The following is a 26,618-nucleotide window of genomic DNA, read 5'->3' on the forward strand; positions in this document are numbered from 1 at the left end:
ATAAGCTCTAAAGGTTGGGTGCTGCAGCAACAACCAGCTGGATACTGGTTCAAGTCACAATGTAGATACTTGCCAGCACACCAAGGATCAGCACAAGGTGGCGTCCAAACGGTTTAGTTTATTGCATGATCACAACACAAAGAGGTGCAACGTTTCGGAGTCACGCAGGACCCCTTCGTCAGGCATGTGATAAATGTGAAATAACAGTGGAGCAGTGTTCTACGGCATTGGCGGCCCCCGGCACTACAGCGTCCCTTTTTCCTGGTTACCGCCGCCACATCGCACATGCGCGATCTGTGATTGCCGTTCTAATAGAATGTATGCTTCCCTGCACTAGCGCCAATTGACATCTTAATTATGCTATCAGTTATGTTCCCTAGCAACGGGCTTGTCCCTTTAATGGCTCAGGATCCACTATTTCATATGACAAATACAGGTAATGTCAGTAGCTTTTTAACCCCTAATTTACATATGTTTGGTGATCTGTTTTAATTAAGTTATCCTTTTATTATGCTAATTTTTGAGTCTTTTTTGGAGGGATTTGTGACGTCATACCTCTTGGGGGGGGGGGAGTTTTTGTTTTGTTTTTCTTGTTTTTTTCTTGATTTTTTGATTGGTTGATGGTTATTTAAATTCTCTCCACTGTTATTTCACATTTATCACATGCCTCAAGAAGGGGTCCTGCGTGACTCCGAAACGTTGCACCTCTTTGTGTTGTGATCATGCAATAAACTAAACTGTTTGGACGCCACCTTGTGCTGATCCTTGGTGTGCTGGCAAGTATTTACATTGCGGCTAAAAACAGAGGCACCCTGGTTGTGGCCAAGGTTGTTCCGTGCTATCCAAGAGCTTTTTTTGATGCCAGTGTGCATTTCTCCTGTAGGCAGCACTATAACCCAACAGTCTAAACTATTACTACGTAGACTAGAAAAGAGTCTGGGATTTAAATAGGTTTTAAGGTATTTTTTTTTCGACAGCAATATATTTTCTCACCTATAATGAGCAACACAATCTACGATGCCCAAGTACTTTAGCTCGGAGTGGAGAACAGTACTTTCCAGTGTCCTCAACCCTGAAACGTCAGACAGGACATGATCCACACTGGCCAGGTATCCTGACATCTTATCCGTATCTTCTGGTCTTTGAATGCTGTCATCTCTAGATACAAGCAGATCCTCCAGCCTTGCATGAAACAGCTTTCCCTGTGAGAAAACAGCTGGAGAACAATTGGAGAAATGTTAGGACTGTAATAACACGTGGTGTCATGTGGTGAAAGATTCAAATCACAAACAAGATTTGGATATTGATAATAAAAAAATAAAAAAAAATTATGATTTCCCACGTTAACTTTTTTCAAAGTATTTATATAGATTTCAACAAATACGTAGCTCCTTGTTCATTTTTGATCACACCTAAGGCATACAGGCTGCTACATCATGAATTTGTCCTCATATGTTCAATTTAACCACCTGCTGCCAGGCAACGTACCCGTACATCGCCTGACTGAGTTGTTTTACTGGGATGATGCCTGCAGCTGCAGGCATCATCCAAGTTTTTTTTTTTTCACCCGACAGAGCACTTTCTTGTAAAAGCAATCCTAGCGGCTGGATTACTTTTACAAGTGGTGGGAGGAGGTCCCCCACCGCCTTCCCGGGCTCTCCAAATCCACAGGGGAAACCGGGATTGCAACTGGCTGACCATAGAGCTGATCGGGGACTGGAACACAGAGTATTTTGTCACTTTAGGTTTCCCTGGTTGTAAACAAAACATTAATGGTTTGTAAAAAGCATGAGATCATACCGATCTTGGTATGAAGTGAAGCTTTTAGAGGGCAGAGGAGTAAAGAGGACCTGTCACTGTCGATTGCTAACACAAGGGATGTTTACATTCCTTGCAATAACAAAAAAATGTATAAAAGGTACAGAGTTAAAAAAAAAACTTTTTTAAAGTCCCCCCGTCCTCACGCGTATAACCGCAAACATCAGATCGAGAGCAATATTTTTTGCACCAGACCTCCTGTGTAAAGCTAAATTGATAACCTGTAAAGGCTTTTAAAGGGACGCCTATGGATAATATAATTATGTAGTTTGTTACCGTTTCATACTGTATGAGCTACACACAGACATAAAACCCCTTCCTCACAAACAACAACAGCTGAAATGTGAGACCATTTTATGTCTACAGTACTGCATCAGAACAGAAATTAGGAAGAACCATAAATCAGGCAGGCTATTTTGCCTCCTTAGCCACCGAAAAAATGCTTTTTAATCAGAACTCCAGGCTAAAAGCTAGATAAAGAGTTTAGGTGGCACACAGCAATACAGCGTCACCTCTCCCCCTCCAACCTGAGCGCTGGGAAAGAAACAGCATCATGCCCTCTGACCAATGGGCAGGAAACAGTACAGCAGAACCAGAGAAGTAGTAATGTGGAATGGCTGTGTATTGAATCAGAGGTGTTTAAATGACAAGGGGGTTGCACAAAACTACAAATTCCTTTAGCAGGTAAGCAGTGAAAATATATGTAAATAAGTTGTATATTTAACTGTTTGCCTGAAGTTCCTATTTAACATACACAGGAATCTTATCTAAAAAGACAATTAGGATGTTCTTCAGATTTGGAAAGACAAGAACAGGAATACATACCTGCTGTGTACTCAATGAACCCTTCTTCTCCTAGTTCCATTATCATTCTTTGCTTCCACCTTTCCAAATAAAAGGCTTGCTCCATTGGCATGGTCTGTTGAAGGATACGGGTGACACTTGGCAGCCTGCCGCTTGCCATCTGATCTCTGGCTGGTAAGGCAATTCTCACTGGGATACTGGGGTCTGTCTTCTCTACAGACAGTATCACTTTGTTGGAATTGAACATCAATGAACGATTCTGGGGCACTCTAGCTTCAGGTTCTTGTGATGATGCCTTTGATTTTACCACTTTACCATACAAGAAGCTGTCTTCTTCAAATATCTTCTCTGGAGTCTGACAACTAGTCTTAGAGGATGTAACCATCCGAACCAGATTAGCGTACTTCTCCTGATCAATGTCTTCATAGCCATTTACTTTATTTTTCTTGCTGTGTGTGGTGCAGGAGGTAGACAGGAAAGCTGGAGTGTGCGGATACTGAAACAGAACATTTGTCATCCCTCTGCAATTTCTGCATATTAGATGCAACGTCTTCATTGTCAGCATCACAAATAATTCAGTTTTTGTTCTCCAAAATGAGACAATAAGAGGACATACCTACCAAGAAATGTATACAATTTACAGGAAACTCAGATTCATGAAAAATCATAGACTACCCACAAGAGGCGTGCAGGAGGATACAATATTCTGAATAAAGAAAGTAATGTTGCTAAATTTAGCATTGGCATTATTTGCTTAAAAGATTAAAACTAGCCCCTAACCTAACCCAAGCTTACTTGCCTCTTCTTAAAGCGGTGTTCCAGCCGCATTTTTTTTTTTTTTTAAAGTTAGCAGCTACAAACACTGTAGCTGCTGACTTTTAATAAGGACACTTACCTGTCCAGGGAGCCCGCGATGTCGCCCCCGAGGCCGATCCGTCCATCGGATCAGGTGCCGGCGCCGCCATCTTAACGAAGGGAAACAGGCAGTGGAGCCTTGCGGCTTCACTGCCCGTTTCTTACTGCGCATGCCTGTGTTGCGCGGCACTTTATGAATGGCCCTGTTGTTTTCTGGGACACACACATGTTCCAGAAGACAACGGGGCAGCTTGCAGAAGAGGAGGAAGCGCCGCGGAATAGGAAGAGGCAGATTAGGAAGACTGCCTAGCAACAGGGGTTTCTGGTAAGTAAAAAAAATTTTTTTTTCAAATTTTTTTTATATATTTTTTTTAAGAAAGTTAATGTAATTTTTTATTTTAGGGTGGACCTTTGCTTTAACCTTCCCTTTGTTTGCAGCCTTGATGTCCATTCAAGTCTCCATAGACCTGAATGGGGGCCAGTCATGCTGCTTATCGATTGAAGAGCTCTAGATCTCAGTAAGCAGGTGCTGGACCTCTATAGAGAGGCGAGATGGGTGCAATGCCATGGTCCTGCAGACTGTCTGTCCATACCTCCAATACGAGTTATACTACAACAGGAAGACTTGACGAACTGCTTGCTCAACAGCGTCATGGTAATTCATTAAGAACTACATTCATTCACAGAACTCCCTATAGATCTACAGAAGACTGATTCTTAACCACTTCAATACTGGGCACTTTCACCCCCTTCCTGCCCAGGTCAATTTTCAGCTTTCGCACTATGAATGACAATCGTGCGGTCATGCAACACTGTACACATTAAATTTTTATCATTTTCTTTTTGAGACAGATAGAGCTTTCTTTTGGTGGTATTTAACCACTTGCTGCCCGCCATATAGCAGAATGATGGCGGCAAAGTGGTTTCAATAACCTGACTGGGCATCATATGACGTCCGCAGGATATTGAGCCGCTGCGCGCCCCCGGGGGCGTGCATCGTGGCGATCGTTGTTGCGGCGTGTCAGTCTGACACCCCGCAACACCGATCTAGGTAAAAAGTCAAAATTGGTCTGGGCAGGAAGGTGTATAAGTGCCCTGTATTGAAGTGGTTAATCACCACTGGGTGATGAAAAAAAAAAAAAAAAAATGAAAATGAAAAAAAACCTGAAGATTTAAAAAAAAAAGTTTTTCTTAGTTATAAAATGTAGTAATTAAGTAACTTTTCTCCTTCACTGATAGGCTACACTTATGCGGAGGCACTGATAAGCATCACTGATGGGCACTGACAGACAGCACTTGTTGGGGCTGCACTGTTAATCATGACACTAATGAACAGTGCCCTGATTATCAGTGTACCTGTTCCCTGCGTGGATTTGCCTGTTATCAGCTCACCTCTCGCGCTTGTCAGCATGGGGAGAGGATTGACGATAATCGGCAAATCCTGTTTACACAGTGATTTGAAACACCTGGTCACATGGTAAAGAGCCACTGTGATTGGTTCTTTATCCTGATTTGTGATAGCCATGTCTGAGAGTTAAGGATGAGCTCCAGCGTGTTCGCACAGCCCACGTGCAGAGGAAGTTAGCACTGCGCTACGCTAATCACAGGCAGTGAGACATTGCCTGTGATTAGCGCAGTGCCGACTTCCTCTGCACGTGGGCTGTGCGAACACGCTGGAGCTCATCCTTACTGAGGGTCACGACGATCACAGATCACTCCCAATGCACCCGAGCACAGGAGGACATCATATGACTCCCTCCTGGCAATGTGTGACAGCGATGTAGCCGTCATTTCGCTATAGAGCGATGATGAAGGTGTTAAGGGTATATTCACACCAGATGCGCTGAGGTGCGTTTGTGAGCATTACCAAAGAATGGCAACCAAAAAATAACAGTTCCCTATGAATACAGTTCACACCACCACGTTGCGTTTGCGCAGTGCTGAAAAAAAAATAAAAGTATGGCATGCGCTAATTTCTTCAGAGTAGCGTGTACAAACGCACATGAATGCAATACAAAATGCATGCCAACACATCATAAAAAAGATGCGTTGTGGAGTGAATGAGCCCTAAAAGATCCCACTGAAGTCTAATTGCACCATAATCACATGACCATGCCCCCGAAGCTGTGCCTGGGCATTGGGTGACAGCGCTTGGTTCAGGTATCAGCAATAAAATTACATGGAAATGTAGTGTCCAGCAATGAAGAGGCACCTCTAATCACTGAGATGTGAATGAGCCCCAATGCTGACAGTCCTCATTGTATCTGTGAGAAGAGCAACAGACCGGGGCTCCTGATAGGACAAAGGTCATATGACTCAAATAAAGCCCGCCCTGTCCCTACCTGGCACAGTCACTATGACAACTGTGGACCCCCATCCGGAGGGTGCTCTACGTGACTCACCACAGGCTCTACCTAGTCTCCTATGTTATAGTATCCAGCAGCTTGTATTCTCCTCTGCTCTAATCCCCGTACACAACTTGTATTTAGCCTCATTCTCCGCTCACTGACCCGCACACACCTTCCGCTCACAGCCTCCGTGTCCAAACTACACACATGTGCAGCAACCAGCGAGAATAGACCATCCTGCTGTACGGAGCTCCTCCGGACAGCGCCACCTGCTAGTCGGCCTGGAGTAACACAGCTGTCCCTGTATGAGGGGGAAGTCAGCAGTCATGCTTTGGAAGTTCCTCAGGACATGTTCACTCAATAAACATAATAAAGAAAAAAAATAAATATCTTCAATACCACTATTAAGTTATGTTTTGAATTCTATATGCTAATTTTAAACCTTCCTGTGCTGTCACAATTATTTTGGGAAAATCAATAAACGTGCTGAACAAGAACGTGTGCAGGTTCTATGGAAAAGGCCACATGGCACGCCTTCATTTACAAGGCTTTATAATAGAACACAAAGCAACACTTTATTTTTTTTTTCATTTGACCCCATCAGGTGTTTTTTTTTTTTGTTTTTTTTTAGGCCACTGAGAGATTTCCCTTCCCTTCCTGTTCCATAGCAACTAGAGATTCACCATACCTCCCAAGATGGGAATGAGGGACACCTATCAGCAAAAGTATGCAGGCATAGGACACACCCCTTGCCACGCCCCCTTAAAGGAGAATTGTGCAAAAGAAAAAGATTGGTTAAAACCACAAGTGCTTTTTATACCACCGATATTCCTTTATATTGGCTTTTGGAATTTACAAATGCAGCAATTTACAAATCAGATGAAAAATTTAGCACTGGGAAACACTTTTTGATAGATAAAAAGTGCATTTTATATACATCTATAGAGATCAGACCAAAATGAGGGACAAATGAGGAGGAATGAGGGACAGAGGGACATTGCTCCAAATCAGGGACAGTTGGGAGCTATGGATTCACAGATACCGCTTGTTTTATCAACGAGTACAAGTACTGATACAAAATGAATGGGGTCAAATCACACTGCAAAGAATCGCAAGTGATTTGAACAGGAATTCAGTGCGATTCCTGTCTGAATTGCATGTACTTTCCAGCACCACTCCTGTGTGAACCCAGACTGAAGTCACTATGACAAGCCTGGGTTCACACAGGAGCGGTGGAGGTAACCGCATGTGATTCGGGATAGGAATCGCACCACATTCCTATTCAAATTACTTGAAATTCTTTGCAGTGTGATTTGGGCCCACGTGTATGAGCTCAAATCCCACCACAAAGATATCAGTATCAGGTATGAGTACTCGTGCAAATGCTTAGGATCGGCATCAGTGCAACCCTAAGGGCACTTTCACACTGAGGCAGTGAGGGTGTCGGAAGTAAAGCGGCTGCTAGAGGGGTGCTTTTAACCCCCGCTAGCGGCCGATGAAGAGGTCAATAGCACCCATGTAGCGCCGCTGTCGAAGCGCTTTGGCTCCTAAAGCACCCTAAAGATGCTGTTTGCAGGACTTTTTTTAACGTCCTGCAAGCGCACCACTCCAGTGTGAAAGCACTCCGGCTCTCACACTGGAGAGGTGCTTTGCAGACACTATTTTTAGCGCTAAAACGCCTGTAAAGCACTCCAGTGTGAAAGTAGCCTAATAGCCACAACAGGAAGTGAGAGGAAATGAAGGGTATGGGTTTTCGGCCTAACCAGAAGTCTAGGGGGAAGATGTGTGGACATAAGGTTCCTTCCTACCCTGCCTTGGGGGGGGGGGGCGCCCTCCCCCTAGCACTCATTGGTTGGCTTTCGCTGATAATGAGAGGAGCAGGGTCCACTGAGCTTGTTGGGTAAGTGGACCTGAATGTGTTTTACCCCCCCATCAGAAGTCTTGGGTCCTGGGGGATCAGGGAAGGCTCCTTCCTCTTCAGGAGGGGACTATAAGACATATCATAAGTGCACTTTTTTGTCCACTTCTGGTGTTTAGTTTTTTGTGCACCACACTGCAGGCTCGATAAAAAAATAAAAATAAATAAAAGATAAAATAAAAAAAGAAGACAAGATATAGGGTCCTTTCACACATTCATGTCCGTTTTCACAGACCCGCTTGCTCAGCAGGGATCGATCCACTGATCCCCGCTGAGCGGTGTATGACAGGTCCGTCTCCACTCACTGTGCTGAGACAGACCAGTCATAGCCCCGATCTCCTCTACGGGGGATCAGATGAAAACAGATCCACCTGTCCATTTTCATCCTACCCGATCCGCCAGACGGATGGAAAATGACCAGTTACACTTACTGGTAACTGTGTTTCTGGGAAGTCTTCCAGGACGGCACCCTGAGAGATGACCCTGACAGGAAAACACAATCAAAGAGGTTAAAAGCCCCCGCCCCTCCCCGTGCTCCTCAGTTGTGATAAAGTATTGACCCACACCAGTGCACGAGAGTGAAGAAAAAGACTAACACCACCACACTCTATATATTAGACATACCTAAACAGAACGGGTGGGAAGTAGGCCTGCCGTCCTGGAAGACTTCCCAGAAACACAGTTACCGGTAAGTGTGACTGGTCATTTTCTCAAGTTGTCTTCAAGGACGGCTACCTGAGAGAGGAGCAAGTAGCTCAGGCCTACCTTAGGGAGGGACAACCGCTTGCAGGACCTTCCTGCCAAACAACAGATCTTGAAGAGACAGTAACTCCACCCTGTAATGCTTCAGGAAGGTGTTCTGGCTTGTCCAAGTAGCGGCTTTACATATCTGCTCCACCGAAGCTCCGGCCCTTTCCACCCAAGAGGTTGCCAGAGATCGCGTGGAATGTGCCTTGAGGTTCCTAGTGGCTGCCTTACCGGAATGCTCATAGGCCAAAGAAATAGTGTGCTTAATTTATCTAACTATGGATGCTTTACTTGCTTGTTGGCCCTTCTTTTGGCTGGAAAAGTGAACTAAAAGATGGCTGGACCTTCTAAACTCCTTAATTTCTTCTAAGTAGGATAATAAACAACGTCTGACGTCCAGACAGTGAAAAGAAACTTCCCATTTCTGGGATTCTTGCAAAAGGAAGGCAGCACTACTTCCTGAGTTCTGTGGAACTTAGATGCTACCTTAGGGAGATACAGGGGGTCCTGCCTAAGTATCACCCTGTCCTCCAAAAAACGAAAAAATGGCTCCTTAATCGAGAAGGCCTGAATCTCACCTACTCTCCTGGCAGATGTGATTGCTAGTAGAAAAGTCAACTTAAAGGTGAGGATCCTAAGGGGAATTTGATCTATAGGTTCAAAGGGAGCCTTAGTTAGACTTTCCAACACCAAGGTAAGGTCCCAAGGTGGAAAGCTAGACACCTTGACAGGGGACAACCTCTCTCTGACCAAAAGGAATCTCTTGATCAGGGGGACCAATGCCAAGCATCTCCCCAAAAAACAGGATAGGGCTGCGACCTGTACCTTAAGCGTCTTGGTTGCTAAACCCTGATCTGCTCCATCCTGGAGAAATTCCAGAATGGCGGGGATCTCTTGTTGAGAAGTTCCTCTCGCTTGACACCAGCGAGAGAAAACCCCCAAGTCTTAGCGTAAATACGCTTTGTGACCGGCTTTCTGCTAAGAAGAAGAGTATCCACTACTCTGTCCGACAGGCCCTTTTCCCCGCAGGTTCCTCCTTTCAAGAGCCAGGCCATCAGCCTGAAGAAGCTGGGGTCTGGGTGGCAGACTGGACCCTGAAGGAGAAGGTCACGCTGAACAGGAAGGTGAAGAGGCGGGGCTATGGACCAACCCTGTAAGGTTGGAAACCAAGCTCTCTTGGGCCACCACGGGGCTATCAGAATCAGATTGCCCTCTGAGAGAAATAACTTTTGCAGAACTCTCGGGATAAGCCTCGGGGGGGGGAAAAGCATAAGCCAACCGGAACTTCCAAACCTGGGCCAATCCATCTATCCCCTCCGCGCCGATTTCTCGAGCAAGGGAAAAGAATCTCTTTACCCTTCTGTTATTCCTGCGGGCAAAGAGATCTACTTCTGGAAGGCCGTATTGCTGGCATACCAGGGAGAAAACCTCTTGATTCAGCATCCATTCTCCCTGCAGAATTGGCTAGCGACTGAGATAATCTGCCTCTATATTCAGAGTTCCCTTTATGTGAACTGCGGAAATAGAGAGAATCCTGTGCTCCGCCCAACCCAGGACCTCTAGTGACAGGGCCAGGAGAGACGTGGATCTGGTGCCCCCTTGATGATTCAGAAAAGCCACTGCTGTGGCATTGTCTGAAAGGATCTGAACTTCCTGGTTCTTGATTTTTCCTTTGAACGATTTTAACGCTTCTCCGATGGCCAAAAGCTCTCAAAAGTTGGAGGAACCCTCTCTGTCTCGAGTCCCAGGATCCCTGAGCTCTTAGATCCTCTAGGTGTGCACCCCACCCCCAGGAACTTGCGTCTGTCGTTATTCTGAGAGGCTGAAGCTGACTCCAAAGGAGACCCCCCCCTGAAGCCTCTGAGGAAGAAGCCACCACTGAAGAGATTTTTTCACTTTTGAATGACGACTTTTAGGTCTAGAGAACTCCTTTTCTTGTTCCAAGAGGATAGGAGGAAGTGCTGGAGGGTCCTGGAATGTAGCTGTGCCCAAGGAACTGCAGGAATAGATGCAGTCATTAGGCCCAAAACTCTCATAATACCCCTGTATGAGGCCATCCTTGCCTCTAGCAGAGAAGTGGCGGCTGAAATTAGGGCCTCTACCTTGCTCTGAGGAAGAATTAACCTTTGTTCCGATGAATCCACCAGGAATCCCAGGTACATCTTCGTTTGGGCCGGAACCAGCGAGGATTTTTCCTTGCTGATGATCCATCCTGAAGATTCTAAGGTCTCCATCACCTTGGCTAGATTCAGAAGCAGCTGGTCCCGATTCTGATTGTAAATCAGAATGTCGTCTAAATAGGGGATAAATGTTATTTCCTGGAGATGTAGGAAGCCAACTACTTCTGCCAGCACTTTCGTAAAGACCCTTGGACTGGATGCCAGTCCAAAGGGGAGGGCTGCAAACTGCCAATGCTGAATTCCCTGTGGGGAGGCAATTGCGAATCTCAGGAAAATCTGATGACCCTGAAATATAGGGACGTGGAGGTAAGCGTCCTTTAAATCTAAGGTTACCATGAACACATCCTTGAGGAGGTGTCTTCTGTGGGAGTACACACTCCCCATGCGGAACTTCTTGTACCGCAAGAAAACATTGAGGTTCCTTAAATTTATTATGAGACAATATTTTCCTGAGGGCTTGGGCACCACAAATATGTGGGAGTAAAACCCCCGACCCTGTTGGTCCTCTGGGACCGGCACTATGGCCTCCTGACTGGCCAGCTCTTCTATGTTCCGTAGGATTCCTCCTGCCTTGCGACGCCGTGGAACATCAAGTCAGCTCACCCTCCTCATCCCACTGCTGATCAAAAGACACCCATCCTGACCAGCACCTCTGCACTAGGGGATCCAGAAAAGGTAAAGTCAGACTCACCTCTTGCAAGCAACTCACCGCCCTGAAGGGAGGAGAACCAGGCTCCTTTTCTGCACGGCCACCATACAGGTAAGGAGAGGTGGCAGGAAGATAGGCCCCTGAAGTTCTGGGTACACCACTGTACCCAGGGACCTTCAGCGCTCAGGGGGGTTCTTCAGTTTGCGCTGCCCCCCTGAGGAAAGGATAGGGGAAACCCCACCTAGGAAGGATAGAATATCCGGACGGACCCAGAGGCTTCCCAGGCATTTGGCCCGGCTCCCAGGGGGAGTCCACCAGCCCCAGGCTCGGGTCTATAGATAAAATAACAAACGGTTTCGCTGTGGGGAAACACAATCAAAAACTAAGGGGCACAGGGAGGGGGGCATCCTGGAAGACGACTTGAGAAAATAGGGTTTCCATCCATCTGCATTTAGCGGATCGGATGTCACCGCTGACATCCATCGCTTCATAGCGGTACATGGAGTGTCCATTCAGGTCCACCTGAAAAACTGACAGGCGGACCTGAACGGTCCACATTTGTGAAAGAGCCCTAAGACCCCTTTCACACTGGGGCGCGGTCCACCTTAGCGCTAAAGCGTCGCTCGTTTTAGCAGCGCTTTACCGCTAATTAAGCGGCGTTTTTCGGCCGTTAGCTTTTTGGCAATTTTAACCCCCACTGAAGAAAGGGTTAAAAGCACCCATGTTGCGGCGCTTTGGCAGCGCTGGCCATTCATTTCAATGTGTATACACCGCTCCCAAACCACCCCAAAGATGCTGCTTGCAGGACTTTTTCTAACATCCTGCAAGTGCACTGCCCCAGTTGAAAGCACTCAGGCTTCTGACAATGGGGTGGCATGGCAGGCACTATTTATAGCCCTAAAACACCTGAAAAACGCCTCAGTGTCAAAGGGGTCTAAAGCTGAAATCCAGGCAGATATAAAAAACACATTAGGCCATCTAGGTGCAGTATTCATCAATACATGATAGTGTGTATTTTTAAATGCAAGCAAAGTCATTGAATTTGACCTGATATCAGCCTTTTGTAATACCCTTTACAGCAGCACTCAGACAGGGAGAGCATGTGCCAGGACTAGGGACTAATCAGGTGTGCTGATAGGAGGAGAGAGCAGAGTGCATAGAGCTATGTCCTCATCAGTCTGATGCTGTTTCTTTCTTTTACAAAGACGTTTATTAAAGAAAAGTTAATAAACTACCCCTCCCCCAAAAAAATAAATAAAAATAAAGGTTTTACTTTTACTATTAAAGCACTTACCTGTCCAGGGATCCAGTGGTGTCCTCACCCGAGACGATTCTTGGCTAAGGGAAACCGACAAATTTCTGGCTCACTGCACCGTGGCAAACTGACCTGGAAGTGGGAGCGGGTACCTGTCAAAACCAGGTACCCGTTCCCCCCTAAAAAGGTGCCAAATGTGGCAGTGGAGGGGGGAGGAGGCCAAGAAGCGGAGCTTCCCTTTTAGTATAATATTGAACGGCATACGATAACAATGTAAGAAAAAACTGTTAATACAAATAAGAAGGCAAAAAGGTATATATTAGTATTCCGTGCTCAGGACAAGCTCATAACCGAACTGCAGCCCCCCAAAAAAAGAAAGCACCTAGGTGCAATCCAAATGCTGTAAACTGTAAGAGAATAGAGGATTGGCGCTGTTCACTGATAAAATAATAAGTTATTAACAAATTCTCACCATAAAGGAAAACTGTACCACAGATCTGTGTGAGTGAATTAAAAAACAATAAAGCACAATATGCTGCAATGTGTATAGAAAATTATCCACATTAAAACTACCAATAAATGTGCAAGCTGCTCAAGGTGAAAAAATCTATAAAAAATAAAAAATATCTCCAATCAATAAATTAATGCTCAAACAAGTGTACAGAAAAACACAAAATCCAAAAATAATAAATATTAAACCGTGTAAGTGAATTATGCCCTGAGAAACACTCAGTGTTAACCACTCGTGAGTGGTATGCTCCTAATGATGTGAAATGACCAACTGGATAGTGATCAATTGAAAGTGAAACAGACAAAAAAGAAAAAAACATAAAATTTTTTTCATATATATATATATATATATATATATATATATATATATATATATGTGCATTAAAAATATAGTGATCAAAAGTTAATTAATAAAAGTGGAAGAAAAAAAAAAAAAGTATTATTGAAAAAAAATTTTTGATTAATAAAATCTAGCATAATAGTCCATACAGTGTCCGTGCATACAAAAATTCCAAAAGTGCCTGGAAAAAATACTGCGTATATTGAAAACTGTCCAATGTGTAAAACAGTTCTGGTGCAGAAATCTAATAAGTCTTCAAATGATTCCGAGTACGTCAGTTCAGATAAATATGTACCGTCCTGTGTGGAGCCCCCTCTAGTGTTCCCACTCACCGGAACGCCCAACCCCTGCAGGGGTAATAGGCATGTAGACGTAAATCCGATGGTCCAAGCGGTCGGTGTCCCCTTCACCTCCTTCTCTCCACTTGTGTCACCAGAGTGCTCTCAATGGCATCCACCAGGACATAAAACCATGTACAGGGAGAAGAGAAGAGCCTCATAGTGTGAATCCAAAAATAACTTTATTTAGCTTAAGCTTACATAAAACTAAAACTAAAAATAAAAAAGGAAAACTGAAATCTGACAGCTCTCTGCCTGCTGGCTCCACGCCAGAAGCTGCAGTGATCGCGGCGTGCGTTCCACGGCCGACTACGGAAACCGGAAGTTAATACCATAAACAAAGAGAAGAAAGACGTATGCGTACCAAGTGGCCACTTTTTTATTTTTATTTTTAGTTTTATGTAAGCTTAAGCTAAATAAAGACCATCGGATTTACGTCTACATGCCTAATACCCCTGCAGGGGTTGGGCGTTCCGGTGAGTGGGGACACTAGAGGGGGCTCCACACAGGACGGTACATATTTATCTGAACTGACGTACTCGGAATCATTTGAAGACTTATTCGATTTCTGCACCAGAACTGTTTTACACATTGGACAGTTTTCAATATACGCAGTATTTTTTCCAGGCACTTTTGGAATTTTTGTATGCACGGACACTGTATGGACTATTATGCTAGATTTTATTAATCAAAAATTTTTTTCAATAATACTTTTTTTTTTTTCTTCCACTTTTACTAATTAACTTTTGATCACTATATTTTTAATGCACATATATATATATGAAAAAATGTTTATGTTTTTTTCTTTTTTGTCTGTTTCACTTTCAATTGATCACTATCCAGTTGGTCATTTCACATCATTAGGAGCATACCACTCGCGAGTGGTTAACACTGAGTGTTTCTCAGGGCATAATTCACTTACACGGTTTAATATTTATTATTTTTGGATTTTGTGTTTTCTGTACACTTGATTGAGCATTAATTTATTGATTGGAGATATTTTTTATTTTTTATAGATTTTTTCACCTTGAGCAGCTTGCACATTTATTGGTAGTTTTAATGTGGATAATTTTCTATACACATTGCAGCATATTGTGCTTTATTGTTTTTTAATTCACTCACACAGATCTGTGGTACAGTTTTCCTTTATGGTGAGAATTTGTTAATAACTTATTATTTTATCAGTGAACAGCACTAATCCCCTATTTTTTTAGAGTTTACAAGAAGGCAAAAAGGGACTAGATAAGTAGGCCAAAGATATCAGAGGAAAGTCAGAATAAAGAGGTCACTGGCTCAAATATAACCAATGAAGTGGATGTAATCAGGGCATAGCAAAGTATATGCCAAGAGATCACCCTACAATGCGGGGTCTGCACCTCCTGTGTAACAATTACAATCCATAATCTGGGGGAAGAGATGACCTTATCGCCACTTGTCAAGCCAGCAAACAGGAGGACAGGAGGAGCCCAAAAGGGAAAGAATAACAGAGCAGAAAAGGAGAAGAAGGAGGGAGGGAGTTGGAGAAAAGGAGGGGGGAGGGGCTTGAGGGAGGGTCCATCAAGATACACCCACATGTCAGCATCTGGAGATTGCATGAAGTCCATCCAATTGGGAGTAAAGAGTGGTCCCGGTTCATATATAAGCAATCAATGGTGCCCACACCTTCAAAAATGCAGCATGTGTGTCATTCAAAATAGCAGATATCCCAACCTGCAGAAACTCATTTCAGGGAGGTGGCAAGCTCATTTGAGGGAGGTCACGCTCCATGCTGACAACCCCTCCCCCCCAATTCATAATTAAATACTATAATAAAATAATACTTTAAAGATAATTAATATAATGCCATAATAAAATAATACTTTAAAACATAATGTTGTGTCACACTCACCAACAATGCACCCTTACTGTGCCCATTTGCAGCCTCATCAGTGCCAACAATGCAGCCTCACTGTGCCAATCTGAACCCTCACTGTGGCCATCTGCAGCCTCGTCAGTGCCCATCAATGCAGCCTCACTGAGCCATCAATGCAGCCTCACTGTGCCCATCTGCAGCCTCAGCAGTGCCAACAATGCAGCCTCACTGTGCCCATCTGCAGCCTCGTCAGTACCCATCAATGCAGCCTCACTGTGCCTATCTGCAGCCTCATCAGTGCCAACAATGCAGCCTCACTGTGCCCATCTGCAGCCTTACTGTGCCAACAATGCAGCCTCGTCAGTGCCCATCAATGCAGCCTCATTACAGTCAACAATGCAGCCTCACTGTGCCCATCTGCATCCTCACTGTACCCGTCTGTAGCCTCACTGTGCTGATCTGTATCCTCATCAGTGCCCAGCTGCAGCCTTACTGTGCCAACAATGCAGCCTCACTGTGCCCATCTGTATCTTCATCAGTGCCTATCTGCAGCTTTACTGTGCCCATCTGCAGCCTCACTGTGCCCATCTGTATCCTCATCAGTGGCCATCTGCAGCCTCGCCAGTACCTTGATTACACATGTGTCATGCAGCTGCAGTCTTAACTGTTCAATTGGAACACTGATTCAATTTCCCAGCATTGTATCATTGTTCAGTTGACCGTCTATCATGGATGAGGAGGCGGGGCTTTGTTACAGTGGACGGCTGCTGAACAGAGCCTCTCATGGACTACGGCCATGGGTATGTTCAGTACAGTTCTAAAGATAGCGTACACCTAGGTTCAAAAGCGGATCACGCTCTCTGCAGCCCGAATGATCATCGTAGACACGAACCGAAATATAAAATTGGTGGTCATGTACTGGACCAATGAGAGAGCAGTTTAAACGCATTCTCTTGTCCGAGAATATTCTGGGTACACTTAGAAGACGTGAACCAGATGTTATTCTAAGCAGCCTGATCCAGAGTCTTGCCCAGATCTGTTCCCCATCTCTCCCCCCCCCCCCATCCCACCCAGACTGACAATTTCAGAGCAGTCTCCAATCACAGTATACCATATGCCCCTCCCACCCACACCCTCCCAGGCTGCCCAAAAATACCTTTTTTTTAATGTATTCACTATACATAATTCCAAAAGGCAGAAAAGAAGAGAAAGAAATAAAAAATAAATAAATAAAAATAAAAAATTCCTGGAATCCACAAGAGAGAGGGCCCCATTATCCTTAATTCTGCATCGCACCCTTCCCTTTTCTGCTAATCCAGCATTCCTATATTTTTTTAACATTTTGGCATTTCTCCTTTTATTATACACAAATCTTTCTTTTCTTATTGTTTTATTAACCTCATCCTCCCATTCTACGCGAGTTGGTGGATTTAACGCCAGCCACCTCCTTGCTATCAATTTCCGTGCAAGGAAAAGGCATCTAACTATTGCTGTTTTTCTCCCCCACATGTTATTATTCTTTTCCATACAACCCAATAGGCATATCCTGGGGTCTAGGTCAAGAGTTATTGCAAATACCTTATTTATTTTTCCAATAACTTCACTCCAGTACCCATTTAGCTTGGGGCACCTCCACATCATATGGACTAGGTCTCCTTTTGGGTCCCAACATCTTGGGCATTTAGCGTTCATCCTCCACCCATATAAAAATAGTTTCTGAGGTGTCCTATATGCTCTATGCAGCAGCATTAATTATGACACTGATTGTGATGGTGACAGGGTGCTTAAGAGACCTATCTCCAAGATATGCTTCCACTGTTCATTTGATATATCCCCCAGGTCTTCCGCCCACCCCCTCCTGCAGGGAAGCTCCTTGTTTCCCCTTATTACCCTGTCACATATACTATCATATATGAATGAAATCAACCCCTTGGACATATCACCATTAATTATTTTTCTGAGAATATTTACCTGACTCCACTCCACTAGCCTCTCTTTAAATTGTGTTTTCAGGGCATGTCTGACTTGCAGATATTTGAAGAAGGATTGATTTGGTATACCATATGCCTCCTTAAGTTCCAGGAATGACTTAAATACACCCGTCCTATATAACTGAGAAAGATAAGCAAGACCGCATCTCTCCCAGTCCCTACTCTTCTCTACATTAGATAGTTCCCGCAAATATTTGTTATTCCACAATGGTGAAAATTCTGTAAAAACCCAGATACTCTAATATTTCTTTAACCACTTTCCATAGTTTCTTTATCAATAAAAGCGTAGAGAATTTAAGTGAAAAGGAATCAGCCTCCATCAATGTATCATGGCACATGCCCAATAGCAACATTCCCCTGCCTGGATTCTGTTCAGACAGATCATTACATCCCTTTAGATGTTGCAACTGTGATGCCAAAAATAAGCAACATGGGTGTGGGACTGCCCAAGCCTGCCCTATCGCTTGGTAATTGTAAAGTACGTAACCAAATACTTGACTGTTTTGTTTTCCCAAATCAACTCTCTAAATATGATGTCAATCCTCTGAAACCATTGCCTATATATCCAGATTGGGGAATTATGCAGTGCATACAGCAATTGAAGCATACAAGTCATCTTAATTAGATTGCACCTTCCTGCCACTGATAAGGGTAGCTGTCTCCACACACACCTTCCCCTTACACCTAAGTTTACCCAAAAGTGGGAAAATATTGTTTATTATATACTCTTTGGGATTTAGGGACATGTATATTCCTAGATATTTAAATTTATTAACTATTTCCAATCGTGGAATCTCTAGTGGCAGGTCCATCTTTAGTGGGTCAACCGGAAGTAACATTGATTTATCCCAATTTATATTTAACCCGGATATCCGCCCAAAACCTGCAATTACATCCATTGCTGCCACCAGGGACCCCTTGCATATCCCCCAGAAATAGAAACACATCATCGGCATATAATGCTATTTTCTCCTCTCTTTATGCCCTCTGAAATCCCTGTATTTTGACAGATGACCTAATGGCTATAGCTAGTGGCTCCATTGCAAATAGCATTTGTGACAAAGGACACCCCTGTCTTGTCCCGTAGGTCAAAGAAAACATCTCAGAGCATATATTGTTTATCCTCACTTTTGCTTTGGGCCTTTCGTATAAAAGCCTTACCCAACCAACTACCTCGGGCCAAACTGGAAGGCAGCCAAGGTCTGCCACAAATAATGCCATTCAAGGCTATCGAAGGCCTTGGCTGCGTCCAGAGACAATATTGCCCTTGACCCCTCGTTAATCATCAGAATTTGCAGATTTAACCACACCCTCCTTATAGTACTGGTTGACCTGTTTGGTATAAACCCTGTCTGGTCCATATGGACCAGATTCTGAATTATTTTTTTTAACCTAACGGCCAATATTTTTACATCTGTACCCAACAATGCTATTGGCCTATATGAAGCTGAATTAAGTGGATCCTTTCCCTCTTTTGGAAGGACAACGATGGTGGATTCTCTCATAGATAAGGGTAATACCCCGTCCGCTAATGCCCTGTTGAATGTTTTCAACAGCTCTGGCAGCAGTATTTCTTCATAGCTTTTATATATCTCTGCTGGCAGGCCATCCGGTTCTGGAGATTTCTGGTTTGCCAATGCCAATACGGCCTGTCTCACTTCTTCCAAGCCTATAGGAGCATCTAGTGCCTCTCTATCTTCCTCAGTGAGGCAAGGGATCTTCAGATCCTTAAAAAAGTCCCACATGTCCCCCTCTACCTCCCCAATTTGGACACTATACAACTTCTCATAGTATTTTTTTTTTTTAAATAGCTCTGATCTCGGGACCATATGATGTTATTCTTCCCCTATCTGTTCTAATGGCAGATATAACAGTAGTAGTTGTATTTGCCTTTGCCAATCCAGCCAATAGATGTCCTGCACTCTCTCCCTAAACATAATAACGCTCTCTCTGAAACCTCAACTTATTCTCTGCTTTTGTAAGTAGTACATTTTAACCCAATCTTGACATGCCCCAGGGGTTGGTCTTTCTACATACTGTCGTTCTGCTTCTATAACTTTATTCCCAATCAATTTTCCCACTCTCTAGTCTGTCTTTTTACTCTTGCTACCTGTTGTAATAATATCCCCCTAAGAAATGCCTTGAGGGTATCCCAGATCACCCCAGAGGATGCTGTGCCAGCATTGATCCTCATGAATTCCTCCAGGGATGATGTCACTCCCTCTTTTCCCCTATTATCTCTAGCCAATATGGGCTGATTTTCTATTCCCCTTTACAGAAATCCTCCCCTTGGCTCAGTGGCACAACTAGTGGAGAGTGGTCTGAGAGACCCCTAGGCATATCATTTATATTGCTAACAAAATGCAACATATCCTCACTGCCCAAGGCTAAATCAATCCTAGAGAGAGTGTGGAGTGAGTTTTCGAAAAACAAGAATATTGCTGTTTAGTTGGATTCCTCATCCTCCATATATCCCCCAATCCTAATTCTCCTATAATTTGTAAGAGCGTGATAACCCCTTTTCCAACCTGATTTCCTGGTGGACATTTATCTGCCCTCCAAACCAGTACCAACATATACTATAAACATTAAATTAAACAACTAGCCACCCAGACAATGTTCCGATTAATCAGGGATCTCACTTCAGGTCATACTTCCCGCCCCACCTTACAATAGTTTGCTAGAAGACAGACAGAACAATAGGTGGGTTAATTAGCACAATTAACAATGGTTGAAAGACACTTAGGAGGCACACTATGGGAGATGATACAAGGGGACAAAGACACATAACAGCTTAAACAGATCAGGAGACCTCAAGAATCAGGTTGCTTTTGAGCTAATGACATTAACATCTGCTTCCCAAAGTCTGTGTTTTTGGGAGACATGAACTTGAATCAGAAACAAGACCACTCCAAGGGTCCCCCAGGCATACACCTCCCAAAGAGAGGTGTTACCTTAAAAGCCAGAGCCCATAGATTTCTTAAGGGACATTGTTGATAAATATTTCTGCCCCATTTGAAGTAATCCAAACTACGCTCTCAGCGTCCATTAAGTAGTTGTCCATCATTTTCTCGGTCACCCTGTGCCCCTAATAGACACAGGGTAACTTACACATAAGAGGGGCCTGGGGAGCTGAAAAAGGAGTTTCCCAACCTCTCTAAGGTAAGCTGGGTTCCACAAGACCCACCCCTGCCCAAAGTGACCCCCGTCACATTTTCCATCTCCCCCTTTACCCATCCCCTCCTAGGCTGTTAATTTCAGGACAATCTTCCATTTTTGGCCCCCTCACCTATTTCCTCCTAGGGCAGTCTTCCATCTCCCATACCTGCCTGCCTTTTGACTAAGGATTTGACCCTAACTATTGTGAACCTTGCTTGCCTTGAAACTGGACTGACATTGAACCACTTTGCCTGTGTGCCAACTGGAAGTATCTGCTTAGTGTGCTCAGTTTGCTCTTGCCCCGGCGTTGAGGCTAGGCATTATAGCATTGTGTATAAGTCCTGGGAGCAACCAAGTGCCGGTAGGTCTGCTTGCCTTATGGAAAGGGGGCTGTTAAAAGGTGAAGAACACAGATGCTAGCGATAGTGTCTGACCACCTGCATTAAGGGTAAACGTGATACCCCCCCACCTCTTCCTCACCCAGGCTGCCCTTTTCAGCTCCCTCGCCAGGAGCGTGTAAACACTCCTGTTCTTTGACAGCCACTGGCCTCATTCCAGCATCCTGGTTTTGGCAATGATGCATCCCTGTCTGTCCATCTGCAAATTAATTGTTGTGGCCAGTCTCTAGGTGGAGACCAAACCTAATTTAAGCCATTCAAGCATGCAGTCTCATGCTTGTGATATTGCGTTTGTTCCACGTGTTCCAAGCTCACTGTTAGTCTGCTCTTCTCTGTTAGATTGGATTCCATGTTGTCGACCTTGGATTGAATATCAACTACTCTCTGAACTCTGCCTGCCTTTTGACTACAGATGTGACACTAACTATTGTGAACCTTGCCTGCCTTGAACCTGGACTCTGATTCAATCACTCTGTCTGCCAACCGCAATTACCTATTTGCTGTGCTCACTTCGCTCCTGTCCCGGCGTGGTAGCCAGGCACTATAGCATTATTTATGAGTCCTGGGCAACCGAGTACTGTTAGGCCTGCTTGCCTTACAGGAAAGGGGGCTGCTATAGGTGAAGAACACAGAAGCTAGCTATAGTGTCTGACTACCTGCGTTAGGGGTAAACATGACAGTACCCCCAACTCTCCCCTGTACACCTTTGTCACTACTGTATTATTCAAAAACCTCTTTACACTGTAAACCTGTGTTACACTTGAACCCCCATATCTCCTCTATACTCTGTCACCACTGCCCCCCTTTCCACTTTTTCATCACAAGTTATTTCTCCAATGCATTGTGTATAAGTCCTGGGAGCAACCAAGTACCGGTAAATGTAACCTCTGCTATCCAGTCTGTGTGCACAGTCTCGACTGTATGAGGGGGAGGACGGTAGGACCCCTTTTACGGAGGACAGATAGCAGGGACCGATGGAGGTGAGCTGAAAAACTCTTAACCAGAGGCAAGGGGTATGGAGTACATATTGGGGACGATTTACTACAACTAGTGCACTCAGAATCTGGTGCAGCTGTGCATGGTAATCAATCAGCTTCTAACTTCAGCTTGTACTATAATGCTTGGGCATTAAAACTTGGAAGCTGAATTGTTTCTATGCTGAGCAGCGCTCTCCAGTTTTAGTTAATAACCTCCAAATGTTAGCGGTGGCAGTGGTCAGGAAAATGAACAGAACAGGGCACAAATAGTATGTGATCAGGAGTATGTAACTTCCACCACTGCTTCCTCCCAGCATCCCCAAATTATTTATTCGATTTCCCTACATCCCCATTCCCCTCAGCTCACCCCTGTACACCTTTGTTAACACTAAACCCACCTCACCTCTTTACACCTGTGTTTCCCCCTTACATCTGTGTCACCACTAAATCCCCCGACCACACCCCTGTACCTTTCAGGAGTGTGTAAAGGCTCCTGTTCCATGGCAGCTGCTGGTCTCATTTCAGCATCCTGGTTTTGGCTATGATGCATCCCTGTTTGTCTGTCCATCTGCAAGGTGATTGATGTGGCCAGTCTATGAGTGGAGACCAGACCTGATTTAGGCCAGACAAGCCTGCAGTCTCATGCTTGTGATAGCATGTGTAATATGTGCTCAATCTCTCTTTGCGTCTGTCCTATTCTGCTGTTTGGATTCTCCCGTTTATGACCTTGGATTGGATATCTACTATTCTCTGATCTCTGCCTGCCTTTTGACTATGGATTGGACCCTGACTACTCTGAACCTTGCCTGTCTTGTACCTGGACTGTCATTGAACTACTCTGCCTGTCTGTGAAACCTCAAGTACCAGTTTTCTTTGCTCAGTGCCCACCTGCCCAGGCATGAGGACCAGGCACTATAGCATTGTATAGAAGAGCTGGGGCCAACTGAGTACTGGTAGGCCACCCTTGCCTTATGGGAAAGGGGCTCCTATAGGTGAAAAACACAGAAGTTAGCTATAGTGTCTGACCATCTACGTTCGGGATAATCATGACATTATCACAAGCCTTTTACCAGAAAAATTTTCTGTGAAGATAGGCTCTAAACAGGCTTGTTTATTTGCTGAGGAGATTTGTAAACTGATACATCAAGTCCAGGAACTTTCTGTGCATATAAACACACCTCCAGCAGTAACTCAGGAACCAGACCCCAAGGTTAACCCGCCGAATCGTTTTTCTGGTGACCCCAATGTTTTCCAACTTTAAAAATAGTTGTATGATATACTTTAAGCTTAGGCTTAAAGCTCTGTCTGTGCTGTTCTGCTGTTTGAATTCCCCATTTTATGACCTCGGATCAGATATCGACTATTGCCTGCCTTTTGACTATGGATTGGACCCTAAATACTCTGAAACTTGCCTGCCTTGTACCTGGACTGTCATTGAACTGCTCTGCCTGTCAGCCAACCTCAAGTACTAATTTTCTTTGCTCAGTTCCTGCCTGCCCCGGGTTGGTGGCCACGCACTATAGCATTGGGCATAAGACCTGGGGGTAACCGAGTACCGGTAGGCCTGCTTGCCTTATGGGAAAGGGGGCTGCTATATGTGAAGAACAAAGAAGCTAACTATAGTGTCTGACGACCTGCGTTAGGGGTAAGCATGACAGTACCCCCCAATTCTTCCCTGTACACCTTTGTCACTACTGTACTATTCAACACCCTCTTTTAACACCATAAACCTGTGTTACTTTCGAACCACCATCTCTCCTCTATACTCTGTCACCACTGCCCCCTTTTCCGCTTTTTCATCACAGATAATTTCTCTAATGCCAGTGTAAATGTTACCTCTGCCATCCCATCTGTGTGCACAGTCTCAACTGTATGAGGGGGGAGGACAGTTGGACTCCTTTTACGGAGGACAGATAGCAGGGACCAATGGGGTGAGCTGAAAAACTCTTAACCAGAGGCAAGGGGTATGGAGTACATATTGGGGGAGATTTACTACAACTGGGGCACTCAGAATCTGGTGCAGCTGTGCATGGTAATCAATCAGCTTCTAACTTCAGCTTGTACTATGACATATGGGCATTAAAACTTGGAAGCCGATTAGTTTCTATGCAGAGCAGCGCTCTCCAGTTTTATTAAATAACCTCCAAAATGTTAGTGGTGGCAGTGGTCAGGAAAATACTACATACAGAACAGGGCACAAACAGTATGTGATCAGGAGTATGTAACTTCTACCACTGCTTCCTCCCAGCATTCCCAAGTTACGGTATTCTATCGCCCTACATCCCCATTCCACTCAGCTCACCCCTGTACACCTTTGTCACCACTAAACCCACCTCATCTATTTACACCTTTGTCACCCCTGTACCCACTCTACCTACCCATATACACCTCCCCTCATCTCTGAACACCCTTTTCACCCCTTTACACTTTTCTCACCACTGTACTATCAACCTCCCATTTCACCCCTATAAATTTTTGTCACTGCTCTACTCCCCCTCACACCTTTGTCACCACTCAATCCCCCCACCACACCCCTGTACCTTTCAGGAGCGTGTAAAAGCCCCTGTTCTTTGGCAGCTGCTGGTCTCATTCCAGCATCCTGGTTTTGGCTATAATGCATCCCTGTCTGTCTGTCTACCTGCAAGGTCCATAAATACATGGTTGAGTGAGTTTTGGGTGGAGGAACTTGACTGGCCTGCACAGAGTCCTGACCTCAACCCAATAGAACACCTTTGGGATGAATTAGAGCGGGGACTGCGAGCCAGGCCTTCTTGTCCAACATCAGTGCCTGACCTCACAAATGTGCTTCTGGAAGAATGGTCAAACATTCCCATAGACACACTCCTAAACCTTGTGGGAAACCTGCCCAGAAGAGTTGAAACTGTTATAGCTGCAAAGGGTGGGCCAACTCAATATTAAACCCTACGGACTAAGACTGGGATGCCGTTAAAGTTAATGTGCAGGTAAAGGCAGGTGACACAATACTTTTGGTAATATAGTGTATATACACACACACGCACTATATATTATATATATACACATATATACACACATACACATATATATTATATAATAATAATAATAATACACACACAGAGAAGAAATGTATCCGCTGGTCCAATAAAATACAAATAAATGTTCATGGCTATATCAATATTTTATTGGCATTTAGGCAACCAACAATTCACATGACTTTATACTGGAGACCAGTTACAGTATGGCATCTTCTTCATATAAATTGCCAGGTTTATGTCCATTCATTCATCGCTCACTCCACAAAAATATATATATTTAATAAATTGCACCGATTCCTATAGCAGAGTACGCAGTCTCTTTTTTTTTTTTTTATTCCCAGTATTCTCTTCAGGCTGTCAGTCCAAAAAGGTGGATATGTTGGTATGGCGTTCTGACACAGTCAGTGGTTTTATATTGGAATGTCATTTTTGTAAAAAAAAAAAAAAAAGTATGCCATTATAAGTAAGACATTAACTTCAGGAGACTTTTTGCTCACTAAATTATTTTTAGAATCTCAAGAAAGGAATGTTTAAGGCATTGTGGTTAAAAAAAAAAGCCCTAACCGAAAAGTTATTTAGGATCAAACAGATGTTCCACTATTGATGGTGGCGTCTTGGTCCTAGAAAACAAAAACAATTAGAGTTAACTCAAATGTTTTTCTTAGCATTCACTGTAATTCAGTTACTGTACAAGAACATTTATGTCATCTGTTCTCAAAATTACCTTGTGTAAAATGGCTAAGTGCAAGCTTAGCTTAAAGTGGGCCTAGACTTAAGCCGACCATACGCGGTTCAATTCTCGTTCATTTCAGCAGGGACCGGCCAAGATTCGAACCATGTATGGGCAGACTGATTGTACCCAAGTTGATCAGTCGATCGGATTTTGAATGAAAATATTGCCAGTAGCTTTAGCCCTAGCAGAAAACACTGTGTTTTCAAAGCAGGGAGGGCTCCCCACACCCCCCTGCTGGGAGGACATAATAGCTGCGTGAGAAGAATTCCCCCATCAACACTGACCCATGGTTGCAAGAATGGAAATAGCACTGTCTATGGCCAGCTTAAGGCAATCTTATCCTTTAAACAGTATAATAAAAACAAGTCAGTTGTGCATGACATACTGCTTATAGTAATGATTCTAAAAGCTGATCTTTTGCCTAGACCCACTTTGTCATCAATTCTGCAAAAATTTGTAATTGCGAGGCAGCCTCCATATATATGAATGCATAACCTGGGTAGATCTTCATGTTCCTGAACCTGAGTAGAGTTCCTGCTAATGAATCCATGTTAGACAGCCAACTTGAGATTTTAAGTCTAGGTCCACTTAAATGACAGCTTAGTGTTTAACTTTCACAAGCATTTTTATTCAGTATCACCACTTTATCAAACTCTCTTATAAAACCATTTAAACATACTGTAGATGATATGAAGACATGCATAAAGGACATGAAGGAAATTAGGGACAGAC

The 26,618-nt window shown here is 44.1% G+C and overlaps 2 protein-coding genes across 6 annotated transcripts in view; both read right to left on the bottom strand.

Moving 5' to 3' along the window:
• The window catches only part of MGME1 (mitochondrial genome maintenance exonuclease 1), a 33,370-nt gene extending 27,220 nt beyond the window's left edge, over nucleotides 1–6,150 (bottom strand). Inside the window, exons 1-3 of one of the 4 annotated variants that reach the window (XM_073628157.1) lie at nucleotides 5,998–6,150; nucleotides 2,644–3,238; nucleotides 994–1,216 (exon numbers count right to left, since the gene is read on the bottom strand). In XM_073628157.1, the coding sequence (XP_073484258.1) occupies nucleotides 994–1,216; nucleotides 2,644–3,187 (767 nt within the window). In that variant the 5' untranslated portion in view covers nucleotides 3,188–3,238; nucleotides 5,998–6,150. Of the gene's footprint in view, nucleotides 1–993; nucleotides 1,217–2,643; nucleotides 3,239–5,879 lie in introns of all 4 variants that reach the window. The other 3 variants (XM_073628156.1, XM_073628159.1, XM_073628158.1) reach the window with 3 other exon arrangements.
• Nucleotides 6,151–25,277: 19,127 nt separating this feature from the next.
• RRBP1 (ribosome binding protein 1) overlaps nucleotides 25,278–26,618 on the bottom strand; it is a 117,825-nt gene continuing 116,484 nt past the window's right edge. For both annotated transcript variants that reach the window (XM_073628161.1, XM_073628160.1), the window contains one exon: nucleotides 25,278–25,773. In XM_073628161.1, the coding sequence (XP_073484262.1) occupies nucleotides 25,735–25,773 (39 nt within the window). In that variant the 3' untranslated portion in view covers nucleotides 25,278–25,734. The remainder of the gene's footprint in view (nucleotides 25,774–26,618) is intronic.

Source organism: Aquarana catesbeiana, linkage group LG04, assembly GCF_042186555.1.
Source record: "Aquarana catesbeiana isolate 2022-GZ linkage group LG04, ASM4218655v1, whole genome shotgun sequence".
Classification (NCBI taxonomy): Eukaryota; Metazoa; Chordata; class Amphibia; order Anura; family Ranidae; genus Aquarana; species Aquarana catesbeiana.